Source organism: Neophocaena asiaeorientalis, unplaced genomic scaffold (genome assembly GCF_003031525.2).
Source record: "Neophocaena asiaeorientalis asiaeorientalis breed wild unplaced genomic scaffold, Neophocaena_asiaeorientalis_V1.1 scaffold223, whole genome shotgun sequence".
Lineage (NCBI taxonomy): Eukaryota > Metazoa > Chordata > Mammalia > Artiodactyla > Phocoenidae > Neophocaena > Neophocaena asiaeorientalis.
In genome coordinates this window covers 562,622-577,213 of record NW_020175045.1, presented here as the reverse complement: position 1 = coordinate 577,213, position 14,592 = coordinate 562,622, and the positions used below count along the sequence as shown (strand labels likewise).

Here is a 14,592-nt window from a genome sequence, read left to right as displayed (position 1 = left end):
AAATATACACAGTGCTCTGACCACACCGTGGAATATTCCATAAGCCCTAGAATGAATGAATTAGAATGATAACAGATGATGTGCGGAGATTTTCAAAAGGAGTTTGTTAAGAAAGGATACAGAAAACTAAGTATGTGATCCCATTTTAAAATAATAATAACTGGGACTTCCCTGGTCGCGCTGTGGTTAAGAATCCGCCTGCCGATGCAGGGGACGCGGGTTCGATCCCTGGTCCGGGAAGATCCCACATGTCACGAGGCAACTAAGCCCGTGGGCCACAACTACTGAGCCTGCGCTCTAGAGCCTCCCCCACTGCAACTACTGAGCCCATACACCACAACTACTGAAGCCCCCGCGCCTAGAGCCCGTGCTCCACAGCAAGAGAAGCCACCGCAATGAGAAGCATGTGCACTGCAACGAAGAGCAGCCCCCGCTCACCGCAACTAGAGAAAGCCTGCGTGCAAGCAACGAAGACCCAACGCAGCCAAAGATAAAATGAAATTTTAAAAAAATAGTTTAAAAAAACTGACTAAAAGTTGCATGTGTACATGTTTACACGGATCTGTACAGGAGCATCTGGAGCACAGAAAAACTATGGAAGGTCACGGTGGGAGCAGAATTCTAAGGTGACCCCATGATCTCTGCCCCTACGGTTACTCCCGTGATTAAGTACATGGGCAAGAGAGATTCTGCCGGTATAATTAAGGTAACTGAGCAGTTGATCTTAAGATACAGAGATTATCCAGTGGGCCCAACCTAATCATGTGAGTGACTTCAAAGCAGAGAGTGTTCTCCAGCTGGTCACAGAAGAAAAGGGTCTGAACAAGGGGTTCCCCCTGCTCCGATGGGAGGGGCTACAGGAAAAGGAGCTGAGAGTGGGCTCTGGTCCACAGCTAGCAAGAAGAAGAAAGGAAACAAAACATGGAGATTTCGGTCCTACAACCCCAAAGAACTGAATTCTGCCTTGTCAGCCAAACTTTGAGGGAAAGTTGTCTACACACAGGCTTCCTCTCTTTTCTCCTATTCACCCTTCTGTATAAGCAGGAAACATTTCAGGCACCCAGAAGGGTATGAAGAACAAAAATAATGCACCCACTGCAGCCTGAAGAAATAAAGCACATTCTAGATATGGCTGAGCCTTCTCTCTCCTATCCAGAAATAACAGGTATGCCGATTTGGGGTCATAACTCCCATGCGCAGATTTATATTTTTTTCCATGTGTTAAGTATGGCCAAGATATTATATACATACATAGTAAATATCTCTGAAAAATATATTTAATTTGAAATTTTTAAAAAAACTGATGAAATGGTATCATACAATATGAACACACCCACTTGCTATGTGTATCTCCAGCTCATTCGTTTTCAGTGCTGTACGGTATTCCATTGTAATATATTAAAATGGACCCATTTTTCCTGTTGATCAATGAGCAAGTCAGTCTCCAAGATGGCCCCTAGTGACCTCCTGCTTTTCGAGCCCTTTTGTAGTCTCCTGCCACCGTGAATAGGGCCCGTTTAATCACAAAGACGTGGCGGAAGTGGCGGTGTGACTTCCGTGGTCAGGTCATGCAAGACACTGCGGCTTGTGCCTGGCTCTCTCAGATCACGTGCTGGGGTTAAGTCAACCGCCATGCTGTGAGGACACTCGGACAGCCCTACCTCCGAGCTGAGGCCTCCTGCCAACAACCAGCATCAACATGCCAGCCGACATCTCACATGTTAAATCATCTCGGCATTCCAGAGATTCATCAAACTTGGTCATGATGGTTTTCATACACCTTTCTGGTTTGGTTTTAGTTTTCATAATCAATATTCATAAGTGAATTTGGCTCATAACTTTTCTTTATCATGTTCCCTTTCTCTGGTTTATGTGAAGGTGAGATTTGTTATAAAAAATGTTTCTTCTTTTTCCGTTTTCTGGAATAGTCTGATGTAAAATACTGGAATAATCTTGTCACCGAATATCAGTAAGAATTGGCCTGTACAACCTTCTAGGTCTTATGTTTTTGTGATTTTACTTTGGTTTTGGTGGGGACATTTTCAAACTATTCATGCCACCTCTTTTCAAGGTTATAAATCCATTCAGGTTTTCTATCCTTCAGTGAGTCTGGGTAGGTTATCTTTTCCGACGAGATTGTCCATTTCGTCTAAGTTTTCAAATTTACTGCCATAAAGCTATCTATAAGATCCTTTAAATGAAAATGAAAAAAAAAAAAAAACCCACCGTATTTGTAGCTATATACCCTTTTAAATTCCTAAGATTGCTTGTGTACCATCTTTAGTTTTCCTCACAATCTTCCCGGTTTTGACCATTTTATTAGTCTTTTCAAAGAACCTACTCTTCAGTTTGTTGATCCTCTGCACTGCATGTTTATTTCGTCTTTATTTTCTGCTCTGTATTATCTCCTTTCTTCTCTCGCTGAATGTACATCCTTTTTAACCTGGTTCTGTAGGCACACACCTCACCAGCTGCCAGCCTTTATTCGTTTCTAGGGTAAGCATTTAAAGCCATAACCCTCCTCTTCTAAATGCCACATTGGCTGCATCCCACAAGTTGCATTTTCATTACTGTTCAGTTCTACTTCCCATTAAAGTGGCTTTTTTGATCCTGACTTATTTGGGAGCATTTGAATGTGGAAACGTATGAGTTCTGTGTAATTCGCTCTATCACTGCCTTCCGACACCCATCCTCTCCTTCTCCCATCGCATAATGGTGGGGAATGGTGGTCGTGTAACCAGCTGATACAAACTACAACTTCCGGTCTCCCTCACAGGTAGGCAGGGCCTTGTGACTAAGTTCCAGTCAGCGAAAGACGAGGGAATGTCATCTTCTAGGGACTTCCAGGAAAGCTCCACAGGAGGAGGACACAGTCTGCAGGGACACCTTTGGCCTTCCCCCCTTCCTTCTTTCTTCCTGCCTTAAATGAAGATATGATGGCTATGATGGCAGCGGTCCCGCCACCATCCTGTACCTTGAGGTGACCTTGAGGATGGAAGACATGGACTACAATGGTGGGGCTGAAAGTGCAGAAGCCTGGGTCCCTGGGGACCAGGAAAGCTCCCCCATCAGCCCTGAACTTACTCCCCTTGTAACGTGAAAGAAAATCACCCTGTATGGAGTTCAGTAATTGTTATCTGGCCAAATGCAATTTCCTAACCCATAAAGAGGGCTTTAAGATATCACTTTGATGTTGGTTTCTTGATTACAAAATACTTCACACACACACACACACACACACGCACACACACACACGAAAGCATTTACAACTGAGACTGATAATAAAATGAACACCATTTCCTCCACCACCCCACCTGCAAAAAGCAGAACATTTCCAGTCTGCATTCTTGCAGCTAGCTGCACCTCCCCTACTTCTCCCCACCTCTCGCCCTTGCTATTCTGAATTTTATTTCACATTCCCTTGTTTTTCCTTTACAGTTATGCCTCACATTTTTGTCACCCTAAATTATACTGCCCTGTTTTGTTTTGTAAACCTTATGTAGATTGTGCCACACTGTGTATTTTTCTGTGATTGTCTCTTTCCCCTCAACATTATGAGACACACCTACCTCGATGCACGAAGCTCTGGTCCATTTAATCTCACAGCTTTACGTTGTCTGCTGCGGGAACACACTCTCTCCACTCCCCGTTTAGGGTACGTGGGTCATTTCGAGCTTCAGGCTATTACAAAACGCTGCCGCAAACACTCCCCTGCTCGTCTCCTGGTGACCCGTGGGACGGTCTTTCTAGGAAAGTGCTTCCTGACTTTTCTGATACCGTGGTACATGAGGGAAACCATGGCATCCCCATGGCACGCTGGAGGTAAACTGGAGGGTGTGTAGGGTTCCGGACACGGCTGCGGCGGTGGCCCACAAACTCTGGCCACCTCGAGGGACAAAGAGACTGGGAAGGTTAAACCCACCAGTGCCCCACAGCGTGGGAGTGGAGCCCCCAGGGCAGAAGGAACGGAGCACAGGGTGCGGGCACGTCGGCCACACTAGACAACAGTCACCTTCTCCTGACGGGACGAGACAGCGCGTACTCCCCCCGCCTCCTCGCCAAACCTGGATATTGTTAGGCTTCATTCTTGTAAAAGAAAACTGGCTCTGTGGCCTTAAATCCCATTTTCCTCACTAACAAGACTGAGCACCCTTCCACGTTTACTGTCCATTCTTAGTTCCTCTTCGGTGAAATACCTACGCATCTCTTCTGCCAGTTTATTGGGTTGTTTCATCTTTTCAAATAGACTTTTTTTCTTCCTCCTTAATACAGCCTGGAGAGTAATCATTTGTTTTACGTATTATGAAATCTCCCTGCTTACAGCCTGTTTTTCAATTTTCACTGTTCATTACTCAATACAATTAAGAGATTCTGTCCATCAGTCTCTTCACGGTGTGAGCTTTTTTGCGTCTTCTTTAGGAAATTCTTCTCTGTGCTGTTTGTCATTGCTCCTAACTTACTGTTCTGCAGTCAGAGAACACGTTCTATGAATCAGATAACTTGAACTATGTCGAGTCTTCCTTTCTGGATCTAGCATGAGGTTATTATTTTTTTTTTTTTTACATGTCCAAGTGCTCGAGAATAACATGCATTTTCTAATTGTTGAGTGGAAGTTTCTATAACAAATGCCCAGTAGATCAGGGACGACGAATGCCAGCCGGGGGGAATGGGTGACAAATCCAGCCCTGGCCATCTGTTCACATACTGTCCAGGGCTGCTTTCACTCTACAAAGGCAGAGTTTGTACAGCCTCACAAAGCTGAAAATACTTCCTATCTGGCCCTTTACAGGAAAAGTCTGCCAAGCACTGTTGTTGTGTCCAAAACTGTTTCCCTTCTACTTGTTGTCTGCTTAGTATCAATTAATGAAAAGAGTCGTTTAAAAATCTTCTGTGACAATGACACTTTTGGCAATTTCGGTTAATCTCTGCTTTATGTTGAGGTTATTTTACTCGGTGCAAAAAAAGTTAAATTGGTCCCCTTTCCTGCCGCACTATTTCTTCTCTCATTAATTCAGTGGTCCCTTTTGTCCCTAGTAATTATTTTTGCTTTGAAATGTTTGGATGACATTGTTACTGTAACAGCTTTCCATTGGCCTTTTTTCCATTCTTTATGTCTTACGTTTTGGGTGTGTCTCTCATAAATAAATAGCATTACAGCTGGGCTTAGTTTTTCCACGGACTCTTGACAATCTCCAAATTCTACTCAGGAAGCTTAGTCCATTTATTACGTATATAGTGACAGATATATTTCATTTCATTTCCACCACCTTAGATTGTATTTTCTTTCTACACCATTTTCTCTATGCTTCCCATCTCCCCCCCCACCGCAACCTCTTTCCTGCCTTCTTTTGGATTAAGATTTTTTGACTCCATTTTTTTTGTACCACTAGTGATATGAAGTTTTAACCTTTTCATATTTTTTCCCTATTATAACATGAAGTCTAGACTTCAAGTAAGTCGAAACGTTCATCAGTGACTTTACCCACCAGAACAACAGTAAGAACATCTGAACCGTTACCATCAGATTTAAACCCCTCTGCTTGCTTCTTTCTTGCTTACTTTTATTGTGTCTTTTAATGGAGAAAGACATCATCTGTTTTCAAAATAGTGCTTGAAAAATACAAGGAGTACAGATACTATAAAACAAAGCAAACTCCAGTCGTGAGATACTATACACACCATATGAAAAAAGTAGTCTGATATTCAGGTAACGAAAACTAGAATTGAAAAGCTCCAACTTCCCAGCTTGGTAAAACAAGTACAGTTACACGAAACATTTAATAAACTAATTTTTCGCCAATGTGTGAACAAAATGACAAGACTAAATCTGTGCGTGGCGATTTCAAGGACACAATAGCTATTCAAAATACACAGGTACTGTACACACGTCACCTGATTTTATCGCGGTGGAAGGGGACTGCACGGGTAGTGGGAACACCGTGTATTAGGCGTCAGAAAGTCATGGTGAACAGAAAGTCTCAATTACTGCCCAGCACAACAGAAATGACTATATTCCAACTTTGGGAGAAATTATTTAAAAGGATAGGGAAAGGGTTTAAGAAGCTGTAGTTTAACATGAAAAACGCACACGTGGTAGAAAGGAACACTGTTGGGGGATAGGAAGAATCCCCTATTTGGCTATTTGGAAAACCTGTTAGGTTTGCTGTGTCCAGATTAAGAAAGACTGTTTTCATTCACCTACAACTGCTGAGAAACGTGAATGTTCTGCTGCTAATTATGAGCTTTTTTTTTTTTTAAAGAAAGGTTATTATTTCGAATCTTTTGCAGGATAAAACAAAAGAGTAGAAAGCTGACTAGATGTCAAGCGCTTGCTAGAAATTTCTGATGTTTCTACATGTAAATTTTACTGATGAATTTTAGGGAGTCATTTACAAATAAAAATTGGTTTAAAATTCTGGAGAAAATGTTTTGCTTACACGTTTAAATTAGAAATTAACTTTACTATAAGCAGGTATTCTGCGGAGTATACAAATCTTCTCTTATGTGGTGGAGACCAAATGGCCATCCAAGATGGACAACATGCTTCACAGGAATTACTTTCAGTAAAGCTTTACTAAAATATTAGCCATGTGGCCACAGGACTGTTGGTTTCACATCATGGTTAAGAAAATACTAGCATACTGAGTTTTCTGTGAAACGATATACAGGCATACCTTGTGCACACAAGCAAAGAGAAGGCGGCGGGGGCAGGGGACACAAAAAGCTTTTTTTCTTTTAGGGCAAATGATTAAGGACAAGAGAATATGGAGCTCTGTTAGCTCAAGACAGTATCTGCTGTTTGATGGCTGATTGTATGCACTCTGAAACAGTTCTTCAGATAAAACCAATCATTTCTTGATCCCGTCCCATCAAAACCAAACCCTTACTAATTACTGTTTCAATGCCAAATATATACCCTAAGAGTTGACATTTCATTTTAAAGGGTTACAGCCATCTCACAGGGACAGAGCTAGACGTCCGTTGTGCTTTCTCTGAAGTGTACTACATCACTGTACAATGGTAACCAATCTGAAGGTTAATAATGAAGAACATCATTCAGGAAAAATCTGAAATTCATCAAGCTGAAAAATCTAAAATTTGTTCTACTGTCTAATAAAAATATAAAGTGCATCACCAGCATGGAATTCTGATACTAGTTTGTACTGCAAACTTGCCCCAACAATGCATCAAACACCAATCCAGTCCCAATGTCAGTCATGGGTACAAACACAGCTGGAGGGTTTTTTTCTCTCTTCTTCCTCTTTAAGGGCAGGAGTCCTTTGAAATAGTTAGCGTTTAACTGTGGCTGACACATAAATAATCTGACACGTTAATTAACAGTACTTCTGGCTTCACATACTAACCTGGACTTCTGATTAGGATAAGCCCAATAAAGGAAGTCATCAAATAAGCCTAACAAAGCTATTCTGAACCACGTCTAGCCTGGTACCCTTCGTCCTCCTCCTTTAGCATTTGAAGACGGCAGGCTGAGCTGGCAGATGCTGTTTACAGACCCTTGAGATTGTTTTTCTCAGTTCAATCTGTTTTACTGAATTCTTGATAACAGGAATAAGATTTGCAGGGAGCGCAGGGGTTCTGAGAAGGTCTGCACTGGATGTTCCCCATGAGGCCAACAGAGAAGCTGCTGTCTGAATAGTTTCCAACTGAGTCGCACCTGTCTCTTTATGAGACCGTTCCTCTTCTGTTTTGGTTTCCTTGGTCCTTTCTTCTTTGTGACGTGACAATGTCCTCTAGACTCCTATGATAGGGTTAGCTATGTTTGCTGCTGCGCTCCCTGAAGGCCTGGGTGGATGGTTGACCAGAGGTGTTGAGGAAACAACTCTGGTGACCATGGGCTTCGGCGGTGGAGAAATAGTTGGTTGTGGGGCAGTCTGAGGGATGCTTCCGCTGGACGTGCCCCCCGGGCTGTCGCTGGGATTTGCTTGTTGTAAGGAAACTTCAGGAACCTGTACGCTGGTCACAGATGCTGCCATCATAGCCGGGGCAGGCATGTTTCTGCCCTGAGTGCTGCCCGTCACTGGGCCAGTCTTCATAGAGCCAGGAAGTGAAGACACAGACGTGCTGTCTTCACTGTCTACAGACAAGTCGAGGCTGCCGTCATCCAAAGCTGTCCATCTGACACCTTCCATCGAGTGTGTTTTCTTTTTCTGAAGCACGTGACTAGGTAGTAGTTGATGAAGTTCCTTTCTTCTCAAATGCATTGCAGCAATTTTCATATCCATCTCAAACATCTTACTATTTATCGCTTGCCTATAAACTGTATCTGTGAAAGACTGGATATCATAGGTGAGATCAATACTGAGAATGTCAGAGTTTTCCGGCTTTTTTAACACTAACCCAATCACCCACATCGTACGAAATTCTTCCCTGTCAGGATTTTCCTTGGGTGCTGGAAACGACTGAGGATTCACATGTGCCAGTGTAATAAATTCATTCTTCTCCAAGCTTCCAACCAGGATGCGGATTTTCGATTCCACCAGGCCCACCCATTCTAGATGCTGTTTTTCTGTGGGCGCACTTGCTAGAAGTACAATATAATGCTTGTACTTTTGAAAGAAGCTGGGAGCTTCAAAAAGTTTGGACCACTCTGCCTTACTCAGCAAAATCTCATGCGTAATAGCAAGCCCTTGCTTAAACTCCTCAATCATGACCATCCTTGTTGAAACAGACACGTTGTACGTGGAGTTCTGCTGCGGGTACGCTGGTGTAATTATAGGCATGAGATGGTACCTATCGCTGGGATTTACTCTTGGGTCCCAGACAGGCAAATTAAGGTTCCGTTCTTCAGGCTCTTTCAGTAGCACTGGATTTGGCCATTCCCATTCAGAAAACACCAAGAAAAATTTACGTACAAGAGTTGCTGCTATCGCGTTTGGATAAAGCTGGCAAGTTCTTGCTACTAGCATCGCCCAGGAAACACCTCCTAGGAAACCTAATATATTGGAATAGATATTGTGGCATTTGGCCCACAACTTGATGGCTCTCAGAGTTAATCTGAAGTTGTCAATGTTTGGTACTAGATGTAAAATCTCATCAGTTACCCGGCAACCATTAAGACTTCTTATGCACCTAATATCTAAATTTTTAAGCAGACTGTCATCTCTTAGGTCCAAATCTTCCGGAATAGTCTGCAGTGCTAATCTTGCAAACAAAATATCAATCTCTATCCCATCAAAACACAGTTTGATAACTGGTACAAATGCCTCTTCAACAGCCCTTAAATCCTTTACTTCTTCGTGTAGTTTCAATTTACCATAGAAGGAGGTGAAAAAATCGCTTCGATCAACATGTCTTGGTGCCACGCACAACGCGTCGATATCGGCACCTTTCGTATGCACCCCTAATCTATAAGAACCGAATGTAAAGATTTTCCCTCCAACGTTTTCTATTACAGCTTGTGGAAGACTCTTGCTTTCACTGATTTCTCGTATCCATTCCTTTACCAAGTTATTTAATTTCTCCAAAATTAAAATCCTGCGCTGTAGTTCCTCTTCCTCTTCAAAAACCCCAAAGGGCTTCAGGGTCTCAATTAATTTCTGGGTAAGTATGCAGTCAGTCTCCCTGGGGGGTGCTAAACTGATGGGGGAGGAGACGCCATAGTGCTTGGGCGGCGGCGGGGTCTGTTGTGATCCCGGGGTGGTCACCGGAAACGGCATCATCTCTAGCGCTGGCCCCGCCACGCCGCGTCCCCCGCCACCGCGACCTCCGCGGCCGCCCGGGTCATGATCCGCTGAGGCGGGAGGGGCGGGGCTCCTACCAGCCCAGGTCCGACCCGCTCCCGCTCCGCTCCCGCCGCTTCAAGCGCCTCTCCGCCGTCCCCTCGGCCCCAACATGGCGCCGGAGCCCTAGCTGCTGCGTTCTAGAACGCCCACGCACGCCACGCCGCGCGCCACGCACGCCGCGCGCCACGCGTGCCACGCATGCCACGGCGCATGCGCGCGCGCAGAGCCTCACGGGGGCTGTAGTTTCCAGGTCTCCGCCGCGGCTTCTGGCCGGTGGGGGCCGGCACGGCTGCGCCCCGGGGTTCTGCCCTGTTATAACTGTTTCAGACGTTTGCCCAGACCTACCGTCCAACTCCTTGCTCGCCATTCTCTACACCCCGAGTCTCCTTCCTCTCCAGTGGCATCTTCAGGTGGCCTTTGCCCTCTGGCCCATCCTCTGGAATCCCTCTATGGCAGGGTCCGTTGGTGGGAAGCAGCTCCGTGGCATCCTCCGTGGCCCGGCGCCTGGGTGGTGGGGCAGCCAGGACCGCAACTCTGGGTTCTCAGTCCTGTTCTCTCCAGCTCTGAAGGCCCCATCGGCTGACCTCTGGTTTCTGCGGTTCCGGGTGGGGAGCCTGCTGCTCGCCTGTGTTTTCTTCTCGGCGACTGTAAAAATCTCTGAAGTGTCCTGCAGTATCACCACTAGGCAGCAAGGGGTAAACTTTTCGTTTATCTTACAGAGGAAGCACTGTGATTCCTGAATCGGAAGACTGCTGCTTTTCATCCCGTGCTCCCGGATGACTCTCAGGTGTGTCCGTGGAGTATGTCCTCACCCCATTCTCTTGATCCTCTTCACGTGGACATGTGACAGACCTTCTCATCCCGTTCCCCGTGTCTCTCAACCCACGTTTCTGTCTGCGTGATGCCAGGTCTACCTCGTCCTCTAATTCTCTTCAGTTATATTTAGTCTGCTGTTTAAGCCATCGTTGAAGTAACCATTTACAAACTTGCATTTTTATTACTAAAAGCATTATCTTGTTCTTTTCCAAATCTTCCTTGCCTTTTGGGATGACATTCTGTTCTTTCCTGTTTTCTTTCTACCTTTTATTTCATTAAACATTTTAAAAATACTCAATATTTTATATCTAATGGTTCCAATTCCTAAGTTCTTGAGAACCTGATTCTACAGTTTGTTTTCTACTGACTCTTTTCAAGAAGCATCACTTCAAGTGTCTCGTAATTTTGGATTGTTAGCTCGTCTCTGGCCGGGCTTGGGATGCCTGTGTAGATGTCCTTCCAAAGAGGATTTACTTTGTTTCTGTCCGATGTCCTTGTACACTATCCAATTACGTACACAGTAATTTAATTTCTTATCCAGTGATTATCCAGATCACTTAAGTAGTGCAATTACGAACCCCAAACGCCTGAGAGGAAAGGTGATTTTCAATTCTAGGAATGAGTAGTTTTTCCCACCCAGGGCCCAGGTCAAGAGAGATAGTAGCTCTTTGTCATCTCCTTTTACCAGGTAGCAGATTCTTCCTATTCTGTCTTTTCATTCAATGTGTCACCCTTTACAGTTTCCCAATGTATGTGAGGGTCTCAGTCCCAACTTTCTACTTCCTAAGGTCCCGAGGCTCTGTGTCTCTTTCTTGGACAGCTATTAAACTTAAATTTCTTGGTTATAAAGACTGGCAAGAGCCTGTGGGGCAATTGTAGCTTCATAATCAGCTGAGATCCTAACGTTTCAAGGGCCTCATTTTGTTTCGTTGTGTTTTTTCACCCTTAGGGATTACTTTGCGTGGGGGGATATTCAGCCGTGCATCTACAGGGAGAACTGTTATAGTTCAGCCGGCACTTCCAGGTACTTTACACAGAAAGATCTTCTGGAATAATTAATCCCACGTATTGCCAGTACCAATTTCTCAACCTATTTCAACACAGTTTTGCATGCTTAACATTCCAACAGCACAGCTACCAGTAAGGTATTTGGTGACCTCCGTGTCGCTCCATCCAATGGTCTGCACCTTTTTTGACCTACAGTAGCCTCACATTGGCCTCCACGGCACCACACTCTTCTGTTGTCTTGTACAGCTCTGGCCTCCCCTGGGTCTCATTTGTTCCTCCATTACTTTGCCTCTACAGTTGGAGTTCTTCCAGTTTCCATATTAAGCCCTCAACTCTTCTCATTGCATATATATTTACTACCGGGTCATCTATCAGTTTTCACAGCTTAAATATCACCTATTAACAGCTTAATGTAAGTTTACTCTTCCGAGCTCCAGATCCATATCATCTGACATCCCATGTGCCACCTCCGTTTGGATGTCTCAAACTCGACAGTCTAAAGGGAACTCTTACTCTTCCCTCCATAACTTGTTTCTCTCTCGGTGGTCACCACTTTGGTAAATGGCGTCTCCATCCACCCAACTGCTCATATCAGAAACCTGGGAGTCATTCTGGACACACCCCCCACTCTTTCTCGTCTTCAACATCTAGTGCATTTACAAATATCAATGATTCTACCTCCAGAACACGTTTGGGATTCATCAACTTCTCTCTACCTGCTTCCCCATAACTCTAGTCCAAGCTACCATCAATTTTCACCTAGACTCCTACAATAAATTAATCTATTACTGACTTTTCAAAGTACTTTTTACCCAGTAGCCACAGTGGTCTTTTAACCCCTTCAGTGGCCTCTCATTAGTCTAAAGCCCAAAATACCTAACAACCCCCGACCGTCTCACCAGCTTCACCTCCCACAATCTCCCCCACCCTCCAGCCACATCGCCTTTCGGTGCCTTGCATTTATTTCATTCTCTCTCCTCTCTGGGCCTTTGCACAATGCTGTTGCCTCTGCCCAGAAAGCTCTTCCTGCCCCACTCACTGTCTACTACTCTTCACCTGCTTAGTTTTGTCAACTTTGAGACTGGCTTAAATTTCATCTCCTCACAGAGAATTTCCCTAACCTCCCTGCTAAATTAGCACCTGTACTTTTCTTTCATAGAACATACCACAATTTGTAAGTCTCCGTTTTTCGAGTGGTTGTTTCTTTGTCTTTATTTGCCACTGTAGCCCCTTAGCGCCATGAGAACAAGATCTATTTGTTTTGTCAGCTGCTATATATTTGATCAGTACCTGATCAAGTACCTACCATAGCAGCACTCAACAAATATCTGCTGACAAATAAATAAACGAATAAGCACAACAAAGACAATTCTTTCGCCTTCAAATCACTGGCTAATCAATACCCAAAAGACCCATCTCTTGAGTTTCAGTTTAGGTAGAGGGACAGTTTCAAAGCCACGCACCGTGACTCTGGGGAAATCACTTCACGACTTGGTGCACGCTGCCCGCGTCCGTCGGCTGCAGGGAGTTTCTCTGGCTGCGTGACTCCAGCACCTCACTCTCCTGCAGCTCCTTTTGATTTTAACATATTCCCAGGGGAGAGTTTCGAGGGTCAGGGGCTCATACCCAATGCTTAAGGACGTGGAAGGGCCACACAAGAAAGCACGCCAGTGTCGTGGCAGCCTTTCTGGAGAGGCTGCCGTCCCGCAGTGCTTACTAAGAAATGAAACAGACATATCTAGAATCCAGAAAGTCCATTCCCTGGAGATGACCCCCCCAGAGAACTCTGCACAGGCCCTCGAGAGGGTCATCATGCCACTGTCTGTAGTACGAAGGAGCCGGATGCAACCTGAGAGCCCATGATTAGAATGGATAATGGGATATATGCAAGTGACGGGAAACTATGTCTCAGGAAAAAGCAAGGAGCTGGATTTACATGCAGCACCATGGGTAGAGCTAAATCTTAGCTGTAGAATGTTCTTAGTTAAAAACAAAGCTTCAACTTTGATACAGTCAAATTCATCTACCTTTCCCCCTATGGTTTGCATCTTTGAGGCCTTATTTATGAAATCTTTCTTTTGGCTGTATAACTTTACCTCTGACTTGTAGGTTTTTGATGCATTTGGAATAAGGATCCAACCTGACTTTTCCTTCCCTGCAGTGTCCACCCTGGCCATACTTTGGCCAATTCCTATTATGTTTTGTGTCTTTCAAACATTTTACACCAGTTCTGATCTCCCCCTGTGTTTAGCACTGAGCCTCTGGAGGTTCCTTGGCCAGAAGTCTCCCGAGGGAAGACAGGGTGCTGCCAGCCAGGCCCCAGGTGGGCAACACCAGGCTCGGGAGAACAGGGCTGCTAGGCCTCCTTCCGACACCGCGCTTCTACGCGAAACTGAAAACTATGAATTTTTTTTTTTTTTATGAAACTGGCTATTAGCAGCTAACCATTCAACTTTATGTTCTCTTTAAATTGAAAGTCCTCAAAAATGTCTTTTAAGTTCAAATAGTTTTCTGGTTTTAGACTGATGGAAAAAGTTGGGCATTGTTTTGTTTCCCCCAAACTACATAAAATAAACATTTCCCTCAATGACTGCATCACTGAGAATATGCTCAGAGGAAGCCTCACTCAACAGGCAGCTACTCTTCAATAAAAGAAGAGAATCCAGACCGCCTTGTTCATCCTAAGTGTTATTAAAAATCAGATTCGTGGCGGGAGGAGAAAAACATCCAAAGAAAACAGCACAGAGAGGTCGGGGGACTCAAGGGGACAGAATCCGCGGCGCACAACCAGCAGATAGAGACAGCAGAGGCTTCGCGAGGCGCCGTAAGGTCCCTGTTTAGTCGGGGCTCAGGCCCACCTGCCCGTCTGTGGATGACGGCAAACACACCCAAAGTCAGGCACTCAGACGACACACCTGCCACCGCTCCAGCCGGCCTTGGAAGAGTAGGGAGGCTGGCAGGTCACACTGTCGGCGTCAGAGCAGTGCACTCCTCACTCAAGCCCCCACCTGCCCTAGTGGGCAGC

At 44.8% G+C, this 14,592-nt stretch overlaps 2 protein-coding genes across 2 annotated transcripts in view; both read right to left on the bottom strand.

The window, feature by feature from the left end:
* RADIL (Rap associating with DIL domain) overlaps nt 1–14,592 on the bottom strand; it is a 54,364-nt gene that overhangs the window by 35,059 nt on the left and 4,713 nt on the right. The gene's annotated exons all lie outside the window — the stretch shown is intronic.
* On the bottom strand, nt 6,397–9,792 carry PAPOLB (poly(A) polymerase beta). The gene is given in 2 exon segments (XM_024763554.1): nt 6,397–7,813; nt 7,815–9,792. Coding segments are annotated over 2 exon segments (1,905 nt in total). The 5' UTR covers nt 9,681–9,792; the 3' UTR covers nt 6,397–7,774.